At 31.8% G+C, this 23,280-nt stretch overlaps 3 protein-coding genes and 1 non-coding gene across 4 annotated transcripts; 3 read left to right on the top strand and 1 right to left on the bottom strand.

Annotated features, from left to right (window-relative positions):
• The first annotated feature begins 652 nt into the window (after positions 1 to 652).
• Positions 653 to 724, top strand: TRNAW-CCA (transfer RNA tryptophan (anticodon CCA)). The gene has a single exon. It is a non-coding gene; the product is annotated as a tRNA-Trp (tRNA).
• A 1,818-nt stretch (positions 725 to 2,542) lies between these two features.
• Positions 2,543 to 6,264, top strand: LOC130943349 (uncharacterized). Its single transcript, XM_057871193.1, has 2 exons — positions 2,543 to 2,872; positions 5,735 to 6,264. The coding sequence occupies exons 1-2, from the start codon at positions 2,611 to 2,613 to the stop codon at positions 6,049 to 6,051; spliced, it is 579 nt and encodes a 192-aa protein (XP_057727176.1). The 5' UTR covers positions 2,543 to 2,610; the 3' UTR covers positions 6,052 to 6,264.
• A 5,749-nt stretch (positions 6,265 to 12,013) lies between these two features.
• On the top strand, positions 12,014 to 14,940 carry LOC130955483 (SNF1-related protein kinase regulatory subunit beta-2-like). The gene is made up of 4 exons (XM_057882376.1): positions 12,014 to 12,465; positions 13,254 to 13,432; positions 13,514 to 13,676; positions 14,350 to 14,940. The coding sequence occupies exons 1-4, from the start codon at positions 12,286 to 12,288 to the stop codon at positions 14,674 to 14,676; spliced, it is 849 nt and encodes a 282-aa protein (XP_057738359.1). The 5' UTR covers positions 12,014 to 12,285; the 3' UTR covers positions 14,677 to 14,940.
• A 2,707-nt stretch (positions 14,941 to 17,647) lies between these two features.
• On the bottom strand, positions 17,648 to 21,751 carry LOC130971490 (oligopeptide transporter 3). Its single transcript, XM_057897112.1, has 6 exons — positions 21,158 to 21,751; positions 20,612 to 20,709; positions 19,260 to 19,829; positions 18,897 to 19,152; positions 18,610 to 18,792; positions 17,648 to 18,519 (listed from the first exon to the last, which is right to left on the bottom strand). Exons 1-6 carry the CDS (start codon positions 21,665 to 21,667, stop codon positions 17,905 to 17,907), a joined length of 2,232 nt encoding a protein of 743 aa, XP_057753095.1. The 5' UTR covers positions 21,668 to 21,751; the 3' UTR covers positions 17,648 to 17,904.
• Between the last annotated feature and the right edge of the window lie 1,529 nt (positions 21,752 to 23,280).

Here is a 23,280-nt window from a genome sequence, read left to right as displayed (position 1 = left end):
ATAATCTTGATGCGTTTATTCTTATTTTGTGAGGCACAACCAGTATGATTAGGAATGACTCTGATCTGCTTGGACAGCTACTTTAATGCTCATCCAGTGCGCAGTAAACAGAGCGGCTGATTTAATGGCTAAAACTACTACTTTAAACAAGCAGGTGTACCTAGAGTGGTTATTGCCCCCCTAATAATTTAGATATTATTATTAGAGAAAAATACTACTTTTTTTTAGATCTTTTTTCTTTGTGTTAGTTCCGTCACAAAAAAAATGGCCAAATTCAAATAATATGCTCTTTGATTTGTAACTATGCTATCTATAATTTTTTTCATATAATAACTCATGTCAATTTTAATCTTTTATTTAAAAGATTTATTTATCACGTGTCCTAAGAATATAGGTTAAAATTATAAATTAAATTTTTATTAAAAATATAAAAAATTTAAATTTTAATATATTTATTTTGTATCTATTAAATAAAAAAAATTAAAACCTTCCTAAATATTAACTAAACCCTTATTTAAAAAATGATTGCCAATTCCAATGTATGTACAACCACTAATTAATTTAGAACAGAATACATTAACCTTCCATAAATTTGCTCTAATTAATTGTAATGATGGGCTCATTTTTAAGCATGCATATCTTTGCAACCGGTGGATCCGTGGCGCAATGGTAGCGCGTCTGACTCCAGATCAGAAGGTTGCGTGTTCGATTCACGTCGGGTTCAATTCCCGTCCACCCAATATTTTTTCTTCTTTTCTTGACCAACAAAATGATTTGAAATTTGGATAGAACTCGCACTCATGGCCGAAAGAAAGAAAGAAGAAAAAGACTGCAATACGAGGCCCATATCATATGTGAAATTTGTACATAAAGCCCCTGTTTCATCCATATTTACCCCTTAATATGAAGCATTATTCTGCTCTGAAGTTATTACCGTTGTGACAAAAAGGACTCATTTAGTTACGACTTACGAAGGCAACCTGAAAGTGAAGGGATTCAAAAAATAAAGACCGCAATTATATGTCTTTAAATATTTGACGTGGCGCAAATATGTCTATCTTAACAAGAGCGTTATCATGTGAATATCAATCATTACAATATATATTAAATTTTAAGCGTTGCTGACGGGCTTAAACATTAATAATAATGCTATGTTTTCCCAAATGTTTGAAATTACCGATTGAAAAAACCAATTTTTATCTTTCAAATTGTACAAGTAAGTTGAACTCTAAAAAGGAGGCGTTTTAAGGAGTTTTGACATTTTGGAAAGTTAAACAAGGGTTCTAGTTTGGTTTTGAAAATGGAAGTTGGGGTTGGGGACTAACTTAGGGAAAGTAGTTACACAAGAATTGTGTTGCATATATGGAGGAAAAACCGTTGGGACAGGCTTGAAAAAATAACACATCAAAAGTGGAGAGAACCTCTAAGATTAGCCACCAGTAATATTATTATATTATTGTTTTGTGAATGTGACACTTGTCCCTTGCTTTAGTGTCTTGCTTCTCTTAAACTTAATTTGTATTAAATTATTAAGAAATTTAGAGCTGATGAATACGTAGACGATAAGAGTAGGCTACCAACCTAATATACCTTAACTTCCCTTTCTAACTCCCAACTTCTTTTACTTCTGTTGCTTGCATTCCTTTGTCTGAAATACCCAATTTACCCTCTCAAATTTAATTTGAATTTTTTATGTGCCTATGTTGCCCTTCAAGAACAAACATCAATGAATAGCATTATTAGCTTTTAGCTATAACTATCAGCAGTACTATATAGAGTGAACATGGTAAATTATACTATTATTATTGATCGAACGGGAAATTAATGAAGGATAAAAATAAAATGACAAGAAATATATAATTTGTAATAACTCTTTAGTACATCAACAATCGCCATAATTATTTGTCCTCGTCCTCCTATTAACTAACCTACAACCAAGTCGAATTTGTAGATAAATTAGGTTTTATTGATTTCCAGCATAATTTTGAGAGCTAGATCAAATCGATTTGACTAGATTAATTGAAAATCAGCCATCAAACCAATTTATTTTAAAATAAAAATAAATCGTAATAAATTAATTAAACATTGAAAAATCAATCAAAAGATCATTTAATCGATTAAATTGATTTATTTTTTAATAATTAATTAGTTTAAAATAATAAAATATAAAAAAATTTAAAAAACATATATATTTATATATAAATATATTATATTATTATCTCAGATTGAGTTAAATTTTTAATTCTTTAAATTTTTAGTTTTATAAATTTAATTATTGGTTGGATTTTCAGCACCATGCCACCATGATTTGTTTTAGCTTTGATTGGCACATTATATGGTGTATAAATAATAAATTTGTCATTTCACAGATAGTAACACAAATTAAATTATTATTATTATTATTATTATTATAATTAAAAAGGGTCAAACCTAGAGGAAGGCAAAAGTGAAGTTTTAGGAAACTAGAGAGGGCATAGGTGGAATGAAGTGTGTTATTTAAAAGCGAAGGAAGAAGTGCCTCATTTCAAATGTGTGTTGGATCTCCATATTCCTATATATCTTTACGTAAACAAAAAACAAACACAAAACAAGAACCGCAAATTGAAGACGATGAGCTGCTGCATTGATATTATTCTTCGGTGCTGCTGCCACACCCTTATTTCTATGCTGATCCTGTTCCTCTTCATGGTTGGATCATCTAATGGAGAAGATATTAATAACAACCCTTTGTTTGAGTTTTCAAGCAGAGATGAAGTAGTGCAAATGAATGGCTATGGAGAGGAGAAGCTTTCCACTGTCCTCATCACTGGCTCCCTTAATTGTCAGCCCACTATTCCAGATCAATACCAACCTCATGCATGGCCAATACCAGGTACCCTTTACTTTCAATTAATCAAGTTTGTTTTTTATATTATATTCCACATTAATACATACATTATATATCAAATAAAAAAGGTTATATATTAGGATCCTCCTGTCCTTACATATGTTTTTCATTAGGTAAAAATTTATATGTAGTTGTCTTCGTTAATAGTTAAAAATTATTAGATAATTTGTCGGAAGAAGTTTGTTATTTAACAATTTTTCATTATCAACTTCACATAAAAAATAACTGCACATAAGTTTTTATTATTTTTTCATTATTTTATATATTGATTGAATCAAATTAAGGTGAAAAGAATAAGTATTACATAGATAGGGCGGGTAGGGTTCTTCTTAGCTTGCTATCTACGGTTTAAAAAATGGAAATGGAAAAGAAAAAGAATAAGAAGAATTGAAGAAGAAGGACCGTTATACTATTATTTTCCATGATAGACGAATTCGGCAGTTGGTGTTCCATTGTTTGGTGACAAACAAAAGAGAGGTCTTGATTTACCGCCAAGTTGGTAAAATTTCTACTTCGGGAAATAATTAACGATTTAAAGATAAAGCTTTTTGTTTCATGTTTACTGATGAATCGCATTGGAGAATATTATTATTATTATTGCTGGCTGCTGAGATGTCTATGATTGATTGCAATACAAATGAAAAAGAAATAAAGATATATGGTGCCATTTAATTTTGAATAATGCATGAAAAGCCAACAATCTAAGGGAAAATTCTCTATTGTTATTATTATCATGATAGTGGCATCAAGGGATATAATTAATTAGTTAATTATAACTAATGAGAAACAGATATATAATAAAAAATAAAAGGTTATTTTAAAGTGATGATAAATTTCACTCCCAATAAACTGTGGTGCTATACACTCAAAATGTTAATGATTGCTTTTCATGATAAAGAATGAATAGTTTATGATTTTGTAAAATATAGATTAGTATTTCACTATGTGTGTGTGGTCATTTTAGTAGTTGATTGCTTTTCATGATAGGTTCAGGCGTGCTAGATATAGTTGTTAAAGCTCTATAATTTAACTAATTAAATAATGTAATAATATAGTATGTATTGATGTCTCTAACCAAAAAAAATAAGTAGTTGTACGTATATAGTATGTTATATGTTAACATAGATACTATTAACTATTAAGTTATTATTAACATGCTTGCTGCTAAGTGCTAAGAGAAAGAAGTGAAATAGTAATGATAAAGGGAGAGTCTCTTGTTACAATATTCCATTATTTTTTATCCGATTTGGTAAAATTTTTGTTTTATTTTATGTTTGTTAAATTAAAAAGATAAAATATTTAACTTATGTTTGTAGTTTTTAAAATAAATGGATGCTTTTAAAAGTACTTAAGAATTAATTTTTTAAAATTAACTTATGCTTATTAAAATTAAAATGTTTAATATAATTTCATACATTAATTAATATTTAAATTTAATTTTTATATTAATGTCTATTATATTATAGTATTTTTAAATTTTAAAAATTATTTTATAAAATATATTTATTATTATTTATGTTTATTGAAAGTATTTTTAATTTAATTTACTAAATATAAATATTGTAATTTATAAAAAGGTTATTTTTTAAAATTAATTTTTATAAGTTATTTTTAAAAATTAAGGCTTTAATATGCACCTTGCATATATATTTACATTTTATACGTCGTATGTCTATTTGTATTTTCGTTTTCCTTTATATTTATTGAATGCTACATTTTGCCAACTATGTTATATCTACCATGTTTAATAACGAAAAATGATATGGCACTCAATCTCAAATTAATTAAATAATAGCGTGCCAAGATATATCATCAAATATAGGGATAATCTTTAAAATTGAGAAGCTTTCCTCTCGATCTTCATAAGATAATCATTACATGCCAGCAGTAAGTAAAATATGTAATTAAAAGAGATAATTCGTCAAAGACAATGGATAAAAAATAATAATATATGAACAACACATGCATGTTTTGCATTGAGGAGAAAAGAACACCTTCTGCTATATATTTGATTTTGATCAATGTCATGGACCCATAGCACATTATATTGCTGAATATATATAAAATATGAATTATCATATATTAATACCTCATAAAAGAGGTCAAAATCAAGTTATATATTGCAAGCCAGCCATATGACTTTTAAGTTGACAAGGATGGTAATAGCTAATAATAAGGCTCCTAAAAATTTTTTAAGAATAATCTTACGTAATTAGTAAATACTATTATTTTTAGTTAGTACTTAATTAATAATAATTTAAAAAATTTACTTAAAAAAATATATAATTTATATTTATATTTACTAAAATTTTATAAATAAATTAATATAGTTTATATTTATATATTTTTAAAATTTATATATATAAATTAATAAAATTTATTTATTAAAAATAATTTAATATTTATACTGATTAAATAATAAAAAATATTAAATATTACTTGCTCCAAAAAATTTTTATTTTTCAATATTTTAGTGGTTCAATAATTTTGTACAAACAAAAGATTGATCCTTTTAATTTTTTTAATAATTAAATAAGTAAAGTGTGATATTTCATCATTAATTTTATAAATAAGATAAAAAATAAATATAAAAAAGACAATAAAAAATTAGATATCACACTTTATACTCTCAATTTTTTTGAACAATTGAAAAGATCCATTCTTGTACGGACATGGTATCATCTTTCTCACCTATTTGATATTTTGATTGAATTATTTAATATAACGTGTATTTATTCATATTTTGGCGATCACCTGTATAACTTTACACGAAAACATACATCTATCTTTAAGTAAGTAGCTATCTATAATTTGTTAATGCTAATTCTAAGATTCATATATATGCAGGGGCTTCTGTGGTTGTGAACTGCCACAGCAATGGGAGGAAGCGGAGAGGCAGAACGACGGCGGTAGCAGTAGGCGTGACGGATGAGTTTGGAGATTTCATGGTGGAGCTGCCTTCCTACTTGCACGCAATTCCTAACTTGGAAAAGATATGCAGAGTGAAAATAAATGAGATTCCAAAGGGATCAATGTGTGGTGTGATGAACAAGAGACAGAAGAAGAAGCAGCAACTCAGCCTCACTTCCTTTGGGAATGGCATCCGTACCTACTCTGCCGGAGACATTAGGCTCCATCACGCACCATTCAAACACAGCAATTGAAGCCTTCGTTATTACTTACTTATATTATAATCATTCACATTTATTATTTGTATGTTATATTAGTAACTAGTAAGCTAAGAGAGAGCACCCTATAGGATGGCGCTTTAGTCACAGTTATTGGGTTGCATTGCATGTCTTTTACAGAACCCTCCCATACATGGTACAAAAATGGCACCCTTCTTGTTGTTGTTGTATTTGTAAAATATATATACGTGCCTGCCTCATATTTGAGAGTTTTGTTTTTTTTTTTAAATATTTTGGTCTTGAATTAGCACTTTTTTATTTGAATATGGAAACAAAAGTGGTGTTGGATTTGGATGTGGGGGAATACAGGTGCTTCACAGCCATGTGGTGTCAGTAGAACAGAATTCGGACCATGCGAGTTCTCCATCAGTAAAAAAATTAAAAACAATAAACAACTCGGAGGCTCCGTTTTTTAGCTTCCAAAATTCATATTTGCCCATTCTCAAATTGGACCATGCTATTTTGTAAGCAAAATTTTAAAATCAAACAACTCGTATGGTCCGATTTGTGTACTCTGAGTTTTTTCAAATTTTTTTAACACAAATCGGACCTCCGACTTTCGATTTGTGTATTCTGAATTTTTTTCAACTTTTTAAACACAAATCGAAAGGTTTGATTTGTGTACTCCTATAATTTTAAAAAACACCAAAAATTATCATGTTAAAATATATTATTCATTTTGTATCTATATCAAAATTTTTTAGCCAAAAAAATTATAGTGTCCTAAAATTGTTCAACAAAGATAAACTAGTTAATGGAGTATTCACCTTAATGAAGCCCAAGAAGTTCAACTAACATTATTAAGGCAGAGCACAGCTCAACCAAATAAAAAAAAAAGAAAAGTCTAAGAAGCTATTAATTTTTTAAAAAATTAGTCAACATTTAACCATTAAAAAAAATTGAATGATTATATATTATTTAATTTAATTTTACACCATTAAAAATATTATTAATAATCAATTAATAATTACAAAATATAAAAATTACTGACTTTAACATTCCTGTAAAAAAAACTAACAACCGAAAAGTTAGAGAGATTTTTAAAAATCTTATAGTCAGCAACAACATATCAAAGACACATTACTATAATATATAGGTATGATTAGTCTATATTTCACTTGTTAAAATCAAATATAAAAGAATAGATCCCACCTCAATCAACTCGGATTTCGATAAATTCGACAATATTTTTGTAAACATTGAAAAAATCTCTGTTATATTATAGTCATATATCAGGTGGGTTACAAATACTTTTAAGGAGTATTTATTTTTAGATATTGAAATAAAAATTGAGAGATTAAAATTTTATATTGTGTTTGGTGGTTTAAAATAAGTTTTAGTATCGAATTACAAAATTTTAATTTTTTTATTAATTTCTACAAATTTAACTCTTAATATTTATATTTATCTTAAACTAAACATAATACTTAAATATAACTCAATCTAATATATTTTATATCAAATATAATATAAAAATTTAATTTAATTTTAGTCTCACAATTTTTATCTCTCAATCTTTGTCTCTCAATTTTAATCTCCCTTCTAAATGCAGTTTTATATGATACTTGTTGATTAATCCAATTACTCTATTGATTATGCTTTGCATTATTTGATTACTTGAAAAAAAGATTGTAACTAAGTAAGGTCAACATATGAAAGAGATAAATGAGGCTACTTTATAAATTAATTGTTACATTGTATTATTTTTATGCCATAAATATCAAATAAATGGACAAAAATACATATGAAAGAGTTTAAGATGGACAAATATACATTTTAATTAATCAAAATACTCGATATACGCCCCAAAAATTGGTAATAATGAACAAAAGAGACACATCATTAGTGAAGTTCTATTTCTATTAAGTTTAGGAGGCTTGCTACACATACAAGTCTTTTTGACTTACAAGTTTTACAAGTTGCTACACATTAGAGTCTTTTAATGCGTTATTTAATTTCCAAAGCGCTACACTCACCGTGAATTATGAACGACTCCTCTTCCTCTTCCTCTTCCTCTTCCTCTTCCTCTTCCTCTTCCTCTTCTTCTTCTTCTTCTTCTTCTTCTTCTTCACTCACCGTGAATTATGAACAACTCATCTTCATCTTCCTTTTCCTTTTCCTCTTCCTCTTCTTCTTCTTCTTCTTCTTCTTCTTCTTCTTCACTCACCGTGGATTATGAACAACTCATCTTCCTCTTCCTCTTCATCTTCCTCTTCTTCTCCTTCTTCTTCTTCTTCCTCCTCCTCCATGTATTTCTTCGTTATTCTCTTTGCCTTTTCATTAGTTGTTTTATTTGCGTTTATTACTGGTATTCTTGCTTCGTTTTTTTCGATTTTCATGGTTTCTGAAATCAAGCTTTGAAATCGTTTTGAAGATAATGAAACTTCAGAAATACACCCAAACGATTATAGAAAATACACCCAAACGATTATAGAAAATACACCCAAACGATATTTTTTCGTTATTCTCTTTGCATTTTCATTAGTTGTTTTACTTGCATTTATTACTGGTATTCTTGCTTCTTTTTTTTCGATTTTCATGGTTTTTGAAATCAAACTTTGAAATCGTTTTGAAAATAATAGAACTTCAGAAATACACCCAAACGATTATAGAAAATACACCCAAACGATTATAGAAAATACACCCAAACGATATTTCTTCGTTATTCTCTTTGCCTTTTCATTAGTTGTTTTACTCGTTTATTACTGGTATTCTTACTTCTTTTTTTTCGATTTTCATGGTTTCTGAAATCAAGCTTTGAAATCGTTTTGAAAATAATGAAACTTCAGAAATACACCCAAACGATTACAGAAAATACACCCAAACGATTATAGAAAATACACCCAAAGGACACTTTATGCATAATTCAGAACTCTTTCTCTTTCTCCTCCTCATATTCTGCTGCTTCTTCTTCTTCAAAAATGATTTCAGAGCTTGATATCAAAAAATAATGGAAATCAAGAATAACGAAAAAAGAAAACAAAGAGAAAAGCACGTAAATGAAGAAGGAGAAAGAGAAGGCAAAAAACGAAAGAAAAGAAGAAGAAGAAGAGGAGGAAGAGGAAGAAGAATGTGCAGCAAGAAGAAGAAGACGATGCAGTGAAATTGTGCAGTAACGGTTGAAGAAGGAGAAAGAGAAAGTAAGAAACGAAAGAAAAAAAGAAGAAGAGGAAGAGGAAGAAGAACGTGCAGCAACGTTCAAGCGCGTTAATATAATAACTTGTAAAGACTTGTATAAAAAAATGCTTGTATATGGAGAATTTCTCTAAGTTTAGTGCCTACGTAACTGTGTAGCGTGACAAAATAGATTCTTTAGTAAGTTTTATGTGAAAATAATCAAATTTGACAAATAAAAAGAAAAATTTTAAATAAAATTGGGTGCCCTAATTATACATCACTTTAACAAGTTATACAAACTCATCAAACCCAAAATCCCAAATCAATGTACAAACTAATTATCAATGTCTTTTAGTTATTAATTTCTAAATTTATTCTAACAATCAACTTCAACATCACCTTTATATTGGTATCATTGCTATTTCTCTCTTCATTGATATTTGCATTGTCTTTCTATAGAGAATGAATCAGCATCAACCAAAATTTCTATTAACAATGAAGGCACAACAGTTAGTGTATACATATTTTATAATGCCAGTGTTGTAAGAACCATCTATCTGAATTTTTTACTGTTCGTAACTTTAGTAGTATAGCATCCATGTTATGGTAGCATTTATCATTATTAAAAAGATGTTTTTTTTTTTGTTTCTCTTCGTCACACCTCCAACAGAAGATCCACCGATATCACTAAAGTTATTCTCCTCATATATTAGTTTTGATTTAATTTTGAACCTGGACTGAGTTTTACCTCTAATCTATCGATTTTGCAAGCCACTACAATTGAATTAAGAGATAGAGTTTATTTAGAAATTGGAATACCCAATTTTATTGGGAACTTTTAATTTTTTTTTAATTTGTTAAATTAGATTATTTTCACTTAAATCTTACCAGAGAGTCCACTTTATCACCTATTCATTCTATCCAATTTGGTAGACACTAAATTTAACGACAAGAAGCCCACTAATAATATGTTTTTTTTTTTCTATCCTTACTCATCTGTTGGGAATACAATAAATATTTCGATCAATTAGAATGTATATTTGTCTATCTTAAAGTTTCATGTATTTTTTTTATTCATTTACTCTATAAATACCATAAGATTAGGACAATTTCTTTTATTGTAGAAATCCTCGTGCAATACAATACAATGGCTGTGCATACCGGGTAAGAAAATTTAATATGAATTTGAAATTGATATATTTTTACGATATCCGTAGTTTTTAAGATTGGATCCGATCTGATCTGATCCACACATTTGCAAATCGGATCGAATCGGATATCAGATATATCCACAAAACACAAAAATATTTTTTAAAATTTATTTTTATTAAAATAATATCAATAAAATTTATTATTTCTATTCTTTTAAATATGTTTATTCTTAAAGTAATATTAAATATATTTTTATTAAATAATAAATTAAAATAATACAACATATATGATAATTATTAGTTGAAATAAAACATAAAAAGAATATTTATTTATTTTTTTTACTTTTGAGAATACGTGGATATGTGGTTACTAACACAAAATCCAAAACCCGATCCGATCAATGTGTGGATCCCGATCCGATCCGATCCGAAACTGTTGCAGATCAGATTTATATCCGTAATTTTTTAATCGAATTCGGATAAACACTGCAGATATACAGATCAGATACGATGCATGAGCGCTTAGATATATTTCTTTTCGCAACTTGCAAACATAGCTCACACAATTCGCAGATGGTGAAAAGTAACTATTGATCTAGAAGTTTTTTTTTTTTTCTCAAATTGTGAAAAGTATAATTATTTTTTTAAACCCATTTTACAAATTGAGAAAAACTTTCCATCAGTTCATGTTTTTCACAAATGGCAAAAAAACTGCTGCTAGGACAGACACATATCTCCCACCAATGACCAATATTAGTGGATTATATCAATTTCCATTCTATATAGAAATTAATTTCTGGACAGTTTCCGTCCGTGAAGCGCTTTATTTGAAGAAGAATGTCATGCGAGGTGACGTTGCGATCAATTAAGAGTCAATAAAGTAAGCATATTTGCATAAAAAAGTAATGAAACAAAGAAGCAAGGAAGAAAGCATGGATCTATAAGCATAGCCCAATATAGATCCAATCATAATCCCATGGACCTACGGGATTTGGATCCTGGACTGCTGCCTCGCCCCATACATATAGCCTTTTCTAAATTCAGGACAACACATCTTATTAACCCTTTTTATTCATGTAAAAAAAAAAACCTTTTATTTTTTATTTTATTTCACAAGTAAAGTTGATCATTTATATATTTGGGTGATGAATACAATACAACACTAGAGATAGATCTTTCTTCTTCAAAAGAATATGTATAATCTTACCAAAAAAAACAAGAATATGTTTAATCAAAATAACGATTCAAATATAAAGATGGAAATTTAAATTAAAATAAATAACGTTGTATATATATGTATATAGATATTATTTTTTGTATATTTTTATCAAAAATGAAAAATTACTTTTTATATATAAAATAAAAAAAATAATATTCCAAATCGATTCTTAAAAAATTTGTAGTCAAATAACTTAATTTTCAAAAAATTTTAATCACCAAATTAATATTTAATTTTTTATTTAGTTAGATATATCAATTTTAACGTTAAATTTTAATAAAATATTAGATAAATCACTCTATGTAAACTAACAATGTGATAATTAATTTGTATAATAAAATAAAAATTTAAAAACTAATTTGATAATTAAATTTGTGAAAGATGAAATTATTGGAGGAAAATTGCTATAAAAAGAAAGGAGGTGTGGTGAATGGTGATGTGAGGGAGGAGAGGGAAAACTACCAGCTGCCCCCTTAGCAGTGGCTCCAATGGATCCCGACACCAACAGATGCATAGTATACCATACCAGTACATGATGTGATGACGTCACCACAATGATCGCCATGTTCCTAACTCGTCGGAGAATTTTTCTAATTATTACTCCTTTTTTCCCACTCTCCAAGTGCTTCTTTTAAAGTTCCATTTTTATTCGCAGAATAATAATCACATTCTCGTATTAGTATATTACTCATCACTCATCACATCGATTCTTCTCTTCCCACCATGGGGAATGTGAATGTCAATAATCATAATAATAACGGTGCTACTCATTCAGAAGAAGACGACGAAGACGATGAAGCTTCTTCTTCGGGTACTCTTCCCACACCTCCTACCGAATTGATGGGTCAATCTCCACCCACAAGCCCCAGAGCTACCCACTCTCCCTTCATCTTCGCTCCTCAAGTAAGTTCCCTTTTTTTCCCTTTAATTCTTTATTATTGGGATTTATCTAAAACCCTTTTTCAAATCATGTAGATTGTCCATATCATTTATTAGCAATTCACACAGGTTTTCATTCAATGTTTTCCTTCCCACTCGTTACAATTTGGGACCTAAATTTTGCACTAAGCTCAGACAGACTTTGTTTTCTGCGCATACCACCTGTTTGATGCAAGTCCTGGTGTCGATAACCAAGTTTCTAACTTCTAAAGCTCTTTTTATTTGGTTATTTCATTTAATACTTTACAGTTCCACTAATTCCTTCACCATGTGGTGGTGATTTTTGGGTAATTTGATCACTGGAACAAGAGAGGAGGTGAGGTCCATGACATGCTAACCTATGGACCTAAGACTTGGTATTGGCAATCGGCCAATATCACTGTATGGAACCAAATTAAAATATGCTGAGTGGGAAGCAAGTTGCTTATGGTATTGGTCTATTGGAATTGTTTTTTTAAGGACAGTGTTATAAACAGCTTTCTAGATTCTTGTCCGAATCAAGAATAAATTGTTCTGTCCCTTCCTTGCCCAAGTTGGGGACAGTACTGATTGTGATACTTGAGCTTTCGCAGTTTTCATTATCTATAATTTATGCTGTTGTACCATTTGGTTTCTACCCTCTTCTAAACTTTGTTCTTGATTTTGTTCCTTTTGAGTACAGGTTCATGTTATTGGTGTGGTCCTTGTTTTATATATTGTTCTTGAGAATCTATGTTTCATCATTTGACAATCATTTCCTTTTCTTTTCATAGGCTCCGGTGGTTCCACTACAGAGACCAGATGAGATGCATATTCCAAGTCAATCCTGGTTGCAATCTACCTCAGGGTATGAAGACATGTACAGTGAACTCGGAATTCCAACAATGATTACCTGGAGTTATGGTGGGAAAGAAGTAGCTGTGGAAGGGTCATGGGATAGTTGGAAAACAAGGTTTGGAAACTCTGGTATCATCATGTTTTTCTTCAAAGGCTGTTGTAACTTAGTCAGATTCTGATGTTCCTTGTTGATCAGAATACCATTGCAGAGGTCAGGGAAAGACTTCACAATAATGAAGGTACTGCCTTCTGGTGTTTACCAATATAGATTTATTGTGGATGGACGGTGGAGGTACACTCCGGACTCGCCATGGACACAAGATGATGCAGGGAATGCTTACAATATCTTAGACTTGCAGGTATTATTATTGATAAATTGCAGTCAAACTTGGTATATAACGATCACCATCTGCATAGAAAACATTGTTAATATCAAATTTATGGTAAAGTGGAGCTTTGTTTCGATAACATGATAATTAATGGCATGTGCACATTTCACAAAGTAAATGCCTTGCGATCAAGTTGTAAAAGGGCTAGCCTTTTCATTTTTCAGATTCAGTAACCTAGGATTTGTGCAATTTTGTTCCATGAGGGACTATGAATCATTTGTTCATTTACCTTTTTTCCCCCCTCAATAATACATAACAGCATTGTATTTAACATTGAACGGCCTTGAACAGAATACATGATTTATGATGCTATACCACAAACAGTTGTCACTACCTATGACTAAGAGAATTGGTTAATTATCTTATATCAATAACATGTTGCTTCGTATTTTTCTTTTTAAAATGTAACTAAGCATAAGTTATGATCCCTGGCTAGCTAACCTTTTAACGTGGATGGAATGGTTTCTGTTATAGTTTCTGTCGTTACACAAATTGTTGTTATTCCAATTTTATGCAGCTCCATATTTTTCAATTATTTTCATGGCACTATAGTAGTAACTCAGAAATGGTTGCAGTAAAGGTTTACAATTTCTGGCAGTGGTATGTCTAAATCAAGACACATTATTTTGTTTGATATATGCAGGATTATGTTCCTGAGGACATTGAAAGCATCTCTAGTTTTGAACCTCCTCAATCACCAGACTCAAGTTATAGCAGTTTACAGCTTAGTTCTGATGATTATGCAAAGGAACCACCATTGGTTCCCCCACACTTGCAAATGACATTGCTAAATGTTCCAGTGACAAATATGGAAACGCAACCTCCTATGTCAAGACCTCAACATGGAGTGCTCAATCATCTTTACATGCAGAAAAGAAAGAGCACTCCTTCAGTGGTTGCGCTTGGCACAACGCATCGGTTTCTTGCCAAGTACGTCACTGTGGTGCTGTACAAGTCTCTGCCGAGGTAAAACATGAATGACATGGAGTATAGTCTTCAATAGAAGCTTAAAGTAAAGTATCATACACCTATAAGAGAGAAATGCTTAGTCCTCGATAAGGGCCAATATAAGAATGTAGATATTGTATCACATATTATGCAGTTGCTTGATGGTGATTTGTCAGACTATTTAAATCGGCATCCTTACATATATGGTGATGGTGATGCGTTTCTCTAAGAATTTTTGTTGCACATTAAAAAAGAAGGAAAATAATTTATTACATGTTCTTTAATTTATTCTTATGTCCACGACCACGAACACGTAGTTGGAACTTGGAAAATCAGTTTTACATTGTAGCCGATATCGACCGAGAATACGTTTTCATTGGTTATATGGTCCTTTTGATCGGTGATCGAGCATGTTATTAGGAATGCCTTTGTCAATCTATGAAACGGGTTTCAAATGTTTGTTAATATAAAGAGTTTAAATATTATTTAATAGTTATTAGTTTATAAAAATAGAGGTCTGCTATACATACAAGTCTTTTTGGTTTACAAGCTATATAAGTTGGCCCAAATAAAAAAAAAAACACGCGCACCGCTTCTTTAGAATTGAGCGTCCAACGCACGCGCCTTAATCACCCTTCCACAACCATCAAGATTCAAGCAACATTCGAAACAAACTACGATTCTGAAGAAACGTTCTAACTCCTTGCAAAGAGTAGAAGAAAAGATACAAATCTTCATAAAAAATTACCAGAAAAAATGAAGAAATATTATTCAAAGTACTATTTTACTGTTCTTTTAGGTTTTTTTCTAAATTGTTTCTGCCATGTACCACATCCTTAACCAGCAAAACATTAAAAGATTTCAAGAAGAAATATATTGTCTCCCCCCTATTTTGGGTGTATTTCTTAAATCCTTTGGATGTATTTCTGTAACCATTTGCGTGTATTTCTGTAATCATTTCTGTAATCGTTTGGGTGTATTTCTATAATTGAAAAAAACGAAGCAAGAATATAGAGAGAGAAACGCATGTAAATAACGAAGAAGAAACCAGTGATAACGCAGGTAAAACAACGAATGAAAAGGCAAAGAGAGAACGCACGAAGGAGATCAAACAAATTTGGTAAGAAACTCGAAAAAAGAAACGAAATCTTTTGAAAAATGGAAGTTATATATTCGCATGTTAATTGATTTGGATTGATTTAAAAGTCTATTAAAGAGGCACGTAACATAAGCAGCGCGTTTAGGGGTTTCGTTCTCTTCAGACTTAAAAAGCTTGTAAGCGCAAAACCCTTGTATGTAGAGATTAATCCATAAAGATATCAGAAACAGCGTTTTTTTAAAACAATTAGTTAGAAACGAAAAGTTAATTTTAATTTTAAAAATCAAATTTTGAATTAGTTAAATATAATCCTTATTTTGAATTTGACTTTCAACAACCACAAACCCTTTCTCTCATACCCGCACCGCGCCCCTCCCCTCCTCCCCACAACCCTTCGCGGTCTCTTGCAAACCACCGCATGTGTTTCGGCTTCCTCGTGTATCCACAGGCATCGACACACCTCCATCGCCCTGCGGTGACTGCCTCTGCTCCCTCGCCTTCATCGTGCCGCTGCAAGTAGTCTAGCTTCATTCTCCATCGCACATGCGGATGTTTATTTTTCATGCAAATGGGATATTTGTTCTTAATACGAAATGACTTATCTGCACTCAGGGTTGGTGACAGCGGGAATCTTAGGAGATTTCTCGCCGCGAGGGGGACGACTGCGTGCTGCGGTGAAAAGGGAGTTTGGGTTAGAAGGGGGTGTAATTAGGTCAAAGTGGTGGATTTAGGGTGAAAGTGAAATTGGATGGATAATGGGCCTGAAATGCGAACCGCTGTTTACGTTGTTCGCATCTCTCATTGTTCACCTAGTAAGTTTGAGTTTATATTTTTAATAATTAGAATCTTCAATTTAATTTTATGTATTTTTTTTGTTTTCCATGGTATCTTTCGGCCTAAGAGGTCAAGTACTAATCTGTTGTGGAATTGAGCTTCATTTAAGAGTTTGTCATAGACCAATGGATTGCTGCTTGTATAAGGCAAGATTCGAATCTTAAGCAAACTAGTGAACTAATTATTAGACTAACTCAAGTTAGTTTTAATTTCATGTATTTTAATTTTGTTTATTTAATTACTAGATTTGACTTTATAATAGTATATTTAGAATTTTGTTTTATTTTAACTTAATAAGAGGTAATAAATACTTCCTAAATTACTATAACTGTGATAGAAAAATTAGATGTGATAAAAAAATTAGAAGAGTGCCAAAACACTATTTAATTGTGATAAAATCTTGATGTAAATAAATGAGGTTGAGTGACAAGTTAAGTTAGGTGAATTGTTTTCTTTTTATATAAAAAAATTAGAAAAAAAAATAATGATTCTGTTTCTATTCAATTTTAATCTATATTTCTTGTTTCTCATTTTTTATTTTCTATTTTCAATTTTAATATTATCTTTTTTTTTTCTATGACAATCCTTAACTTCTTGTTAATCTTTCGATTCGTATCATAGTCATGGAAACATCAAAGTGAGGTTTTCACAGCTAAGTGGAACCTCTCCTTTGCAGATAAGGGGTGAGTAATTGGAGATAGAAAGCATTTGGTCCTCATCAACTTTTGGCCTTGATGGATGGAATAGGAAACTCGTTGAACTTGGTGTTGGCTTGACTTCAAGGCCACCTGTGTTATCTTTCATTGGTTATATGCATCCTATTCCCTTTGGTATTAGATTCCTCTCCTCTATCATGCACTATTCACGAGTCTCTTTCTGCAAAAGCTATGAATTTGAATTTCCACCAGTCATGACCACACACTTCTGTTCATAAATATCCTTGGTCTTCAAATTCCATTTCTATTTCGTTTTAGGTGCTAACCGATGAGTGCATATTGATGCTAAAAGTCCAAACATGTGTCACGACTCACAAGATAAGATACAACTGTGCATCCATCCATTTAATATGGTGAAACCCATGCAGTATCTTATATCTTTTACAAGTTACAAGGGACATGAGAGAGGTACTATATAGAAAAACCTCACACGATAATAAGCATGCATGCATGCATGTACATGTACATAATTTGCTAAGCAATTGGTTATTCCTTTCACCCTGTCATTAAAAGCCTAACTAGCTAGGTTCTTCCCAACCCCAACCCCAAACAGAAGCAATAAAAAGGAAAGGCTTAACCCTTTGTTGTTTGTGCATATCTATTAGAATACTGGACAACCGTCAACTACAATTCCTGGTGCAGTTGGGCAAGTAGCCAATGGACAATGGTCAAGCTCAGATCCCCACCATTTCAGGTTATGGCCTGCATTCTGCAGGGCAAAGAAGATAAGAACGCCCATGAAAGCAGTGCCTGCATCCAGTGCTGCAGATAGAACATAGTTGTACTTCTGCCACCATCGTTTGTGGTAGCGGAACACAAAGAAATTGAAGATCATTCCTGTGATTAGCCAGCTTGAAATGTTGGTGGGAGTTGCAGGTGGCATCCCGGCAAAGCCATAAGATATAACAGGGATGTTTATCAGGGGAATCCACTTCTTGTCAGGGAAGATTTTGCTCAACACCCAAACAGGAACCGGCAACACGGCTCCAATCAGGAATAGCCACACCAGGTTTCGGTACAGCCCGCCGGGACCGAACAGGCGCCTTGGTCCGATCAGACCCCATATAACCGACGCATCAAAGGTTACTCTGTATTTGGGGCAAGTCCAAGGACTGTCATGGTGGGCCTTGTCATCCATGCATAGTTCCTTGATGTTATCCAACATCCACCAAGCCACTCCAAGGTTTACTATAGCAGAAATTATAGTTCCCACCAGCTATTTTGGAAGGGCAAAAGAAAAAAGTGAGTAATAAGAGTAAAGAAAATTTATAGAAAAGAAAAAGGACGCAAAGTAGGAGACTCGTACCTGAGCCGTATACATGCATCTTGGAGGAATTTTCATGTACTGTCCGAGTTTGAGATCTGACAAGAAAGATAGAGCATGGACAGTGCTGATTCTTCCATAAATCTTGAAGAGCAAGTTTGCAATTGGTTTTCCGGGAAGGACATAACCAATCATGAATTGTGCTATAATGTCATATCCAGGTTGCTGTTAAGTAACAAGGGAAAAATTCATGTTAAAGCTTGAATGCTCATGGATTCCCACTTTGCATTAATGGAGGGACATTGAGATGATAGAGATGTTAGAAATACCTGGTTGGTTGTTGCCTGGATGACACCAATGGGGAGGGTCACAATAATAGCTAGAGCAAAAGCAAAGATCATTCCCCACCACGGAAGTTGCACATCCGTTTTCCACACAAAAGACATCAGCAGGGATAGTGCTATGCTCCCAAATAACAAAATCAGGAACCACCATTCGGGTACTTGCTTATAAGCTTTCATGAGTCTACCATGGACATCCAATTTCACATTATTCATTGCTGATTTGCTCTGCCTCCAAATGTCACTGGGAAAAGGAAATTTATGGAAGATCAATCCAACCATCTATCGAAGTGATTCATTAATATAAATATAAGAGAGAACAATTTGTGAAAGGCTATGATAGCAGCCTACCTGCCATAAAACAGCGCAACATGAGTGAGGGTTGCTGTAAATCTTGCAAAACCTGATCCAATTGATAGTGCAAACAGAGGGCTGAGGTATAACTTGCCATATTTGTTGTATGCATCTATGTCAAGATCATAGTTTTTGGTTAAGATCTTGGTGGTGTCATACTTCTGTCCGGTGGCCGTGAACAACTGATTAGAAAATATAGGGAACTTCTGCGCATCAAAAGTATTAAACTTCCAGTAACATATGGGCACGATTATGTAGATGAACATGATGAATCCAATTCCAACATTAACAATGGAAGACCATGGAGTAACAAGAGGGCTGCCATGGTAAGCTGAAATGCCAGCCCAATCAAAACTGAAGGCACCAATGCCGAGTCCATGATAAGCCGATCCAACTTGCTGCGCTGTGATGCTATGTGGCCATGCCCAGCACACCCATGAGAAGAATGTCAATACCATAAGCAGATATCCAGGGAGAATATAATACAAGAAGCTCACTCCCATGGCAATGAGGAAAAACTGCATCCTTGAGAGTCCTTTTGTTTTGTGGTCCTTTTCATGGAGTGCCCTGTAGCACAAAGGTACTGATGCAATCAGAAAAACATTACAAAGGGAATAATGCATAAGCAAATATGACTACTAATTATTGGACTTTTCTGTTGCATAGATTCATTTTGACAAGATTCTAAATCATTGCCTATATGCAAAATCTAGAGAAGTCAATTTTAAACATTGAGAGTATAATATTAACAAATCTTCCACTTGAACTTTTTAACCTTTTCAATGTTATGTCTCTCCTCAAGAAAATATTGCACCAATGTAACAAAATAAAACAGAACTAATAGCATAAGCCTTTCAGCATCAGCAGTGAAGATGCCTTACTCCACAGGCGTAAGGCATCTAAAAGAGCCCAAGTGTGACGCTTGTTACTTACAACTGCCCGGTTGAGTCCACTAAGGCTAAAGAATATGTTTGCGTTTCCCATCATATGCTAGTGATAAGAATTCCAAGTCAATGACAAAATTGATTCGTGTTATCATTTGATTATTTCCTTATTCAGTTAGCACTTGGAAGAAATGTCACGGCTCCAATTGGGTTGATATCAAACGAAACAAATATTTCCTTAATTGTTTCAAGTCATTCTAAAGTTAATTTGTGATGTCTCAAATTCTAAAAATGCAAGAAATGCAAACTTCTGTGGAGTTCTTCCTCAACCAAAGGGTGGTCCATGGTTTTGTAAATTGGTGAATTCATAATGAATATTGAATAGAGAATATTAGCACACTACCAAGGTCCTTATGAAACCGTAACATGGAAGGATGGAAGAAAGAAAGAGAGCAGGAAATGAACCTAAAGAGAGAGACTTGAGCAAGGTTTGCTGGCCACCACATATCAACAGGATCAACCAGATACCTCCTCAAAATCCCAGCCCATCCATACCCCAAGACCTGCAACGCAATTTAGAACATTTCACTTTTTAAAAAGAAAAACTTTCCACAGCAGATTGAGACAAATAAGACCAGAATATTTGCTTCAAAGATATAATAATAATAATAATAATAAACAAATCCAAAAGAGAAGGACTTTTACTATTGAAAATTCGACTAATCTGTCACACTTTTTGCATCTATTAAAAAAAACCAGCAATTTGAAGATAGGATTGTGTATGTAAATAAACAAATACAGGAGAACATATTTTATTGTCGACGATTAAAAAAGGACAGATTTTGAAGACAGATTTCATTTATATAAGGGGAAAAAAAAAACAAAACAAAACAAAACAAAGAAAAAGAAGATAAACAATTAGGATTACATCCTGGCATCTCCATTCAAACAAAAATGAGCAAGTAAGAGCTCCAGTGATTGAAAATGAGGAAGAAGGAAAAGATTAAAAACCTGGGTAGTTAAGACAATGAGGAGAGCACAGAGAAAGGTCAATGATTGTTTGTAATAAGCCTTCATAACAGTGATGGCACCAATGGAGTAAGCATCTCCGCCACCAGTGGAAACACCACAGTTGGCGAAGATGGTGATGATGACGTGTTCCTTCATGTTGAAAGGGCCAGGATTCAACGAGAAGCGCCAGCCAAGAAAGTTGTACTGGTCTGTGGGGAGAGTGGCAGCCATGAACCTTCCTATGGGAAGAACAAGGATTTGCATGAGGATGGCGGAGATGGTGAGAGGCTGAGTCCTGAAGGTGAAGAAGGTGTTGAGGAAGATGAGGAGCACGCATGAGGTTATCCCAAGAAACCAGGCTCTGAAAGTCATCACCGGAAGAGAAGGGTCGTCGGTCTCCGGCACCACAAGAGCCACCTCCTCGATGGGGCATCTTTCGTACGGAGGGTCTCCTCCGTTGGCGGCCTTCTCGGTGTCCGTGGGGTCATCGGCGTGGTTCTTGGTCGCCATTGGAGAGAGGAGGAAGGCAAAGAGTGAGTGAGAGTGAGAGAGTCAGAGGGAGAGTTGATGTGTTTTCTTTGTCGTTCTTCGCAGATACATGGACCTGTCTCTGCCTCTGCCCGCTCCTTATAAAAATACTTTCACATTCCCAAAATGCCCCTATACATTTTTCTAAATATAAAATTACCCCTAATTAATTAGAATACTTAAAAAGTTTTTTGTGAACATTAAATAGAATTATATATTTCCATGTAATGATTTATGAGTTTAGTTTTGTAATTATGTTAGTTGTACACTAAAAATTAGTTATTAAATTATTTTATTTGTATATAATATATATTAAAATATAAAATATACATTAAAAATAAATAAAATAATATATGTATTAATATAAAAATATATAATAATTAATTTTTGTGTGTATATAATATTTTTTAATTTTGATGTACTATAAATTTTTTATATAATTATCTAATTATATTTATTTTTTAAATAATTATTTGCATATTTAATATAAAATATAATTATTTTTTTAGTATAAATATATAATATTATGTAATTAAATGTATATATTTTATAGAGATGATATATCAAATTAAATTCATAATTTTTTAGTGACAAATGTTTATATTAATATAATATAATAAATTTAATTTTAATACAATATCAATATAAAACACATATATTTTATTATATAATATTATATCAGTAAAAATAATTATGTAATTAAATTATTGTGTAAAATATTTTATATTATTAATACATTAAAATTAAACACTAATATATAGACACCAAAAAAAACACCAATATATTGTTATTTAATTTTTTATGTAATTTTTAAAATATTTTATATAATTATTTAATTAAAATAATTAATAATGTACAATTAATCCATATTATAGTGGTACTTAAATTGAATTAAGTCAAATAACAAAATAAGAATGTGGTATGACTAGCCTGGAAACTAGGGAAAGACTTTAAATTATAACCAGCCACTAATTCAAGTCGGAAAGCCTCGTCGGGCGAGTGAGAGCACGTTCTGAGAAGAGGGTCACACACTTCTCCTTCCGTTCTCAGTTAAAGGGGGTGTGCCATGTCAGATAAGTAGGACCCGCAACTGACGCATGGAAATTCTCTCCATGCCACGTTGGCACAATGTAACGGTTGCTCGTGTTATTCTCGTGTTGCCTGCATGATTACCAACTACTTAGTGGAGTCCACATGTTGCACCTACGTGGACTATAGTCTTCGGTTTATTCAGACACTTAATGGTGTTTCTCTAACAACATTAGTCAAAACTAGGAAGAGATTTTTTAAATTTAGTAAGAGTTTAGACAACATATTAACAAGTTTACTAATTAAGTATACCATTCTTATTTCTTCTTACTCATTTAAAAAATTAAACTTATCCTCATGACTGTTAAAAAAAGAAGTTAAAAAATTAATAATTTTAATTTAAAAAAATAAAAAATTAACTAACATTAACTCAAATCCAATAATAAATAGTCACAAAAAAATTCAATAATAAATAACATTTATCGCTAATAAATACTTGTGATTATTGGAGAAAAACAAATTTTTAAAAAAATGGCCTTTCGCTAATTAATTAAGAACTAATAATT

Source organism: Arachis stenosperma, chromosome 1, assembly GCF_014773155.1.
Source record: "Arachis stenosperma cultivar V10309 chromosome 1, arast.V10309.gnm1.PFL2, whole genome shotgun sequence".
NCBI lineage: Eukaryota > Viridiplantae > Streptophyta > Magnoliopsida > Fabales > Fabaceae > Arachis > Arachis stenosperma.
This window is presented reverse-complemented; position numbering and strand designations above follow the sequence as displayed.

Coding starts and splice junctions, on each gene's coding strand:
- LOC130943349 (XM_057871193.1), top strand. CDS start 2,611: ATGAGCTGCTGCATTGATATTATTCTTCGGTGCTGCTGCCACACCCTT. Junction 2,873..5,734: donor TCATGCATGGCCAATACCAG/GTACCCTTTACT, acceptor ATATATATGCAG/GGGCTTCTGTGGTTGTGAAC.
- LOC130955483 (XM_057882376.1), top strand. CDS start 12,286: ATGGGGAATGTGAATGTCAATAATCATAATAATAACGGTGCTACTCAT. Junction 13,433..13,513: donor TGGGATAGTTGGAAAACAAG/GTTTGGAAACTC, acceptor CTTGTTGATCAG/AATACCATTGCAGAGGTCAG. Junction 13,677..14,349: donor ACAATATCTTAGACTTGCAG/GTATTATTATTG, acceptor TGATATATGCAG/GATTATGTTCCTGAGGACAT.
- LOC130971490 (XM_057897112.1), bottom strand. CDS start 21,667: ATGGCGACCAAGAACCACGCCGATGACCCCACGGACACCGAGAAGGCC. Junction 20,710..21,157: donor TCATTGTCTTAACTACCCAG/GTTTTTAATCTT, acceptor ATTGCGTTGCAG/GTCTTGGGGTATGGATGGGC. Junction 18,520..18,609: donor GATGCATGTATACGGCTCAG/GTACGAGTCTCC, acceptor CTTCCAAAATAG/CTGGTGGGAACTATAATTTC.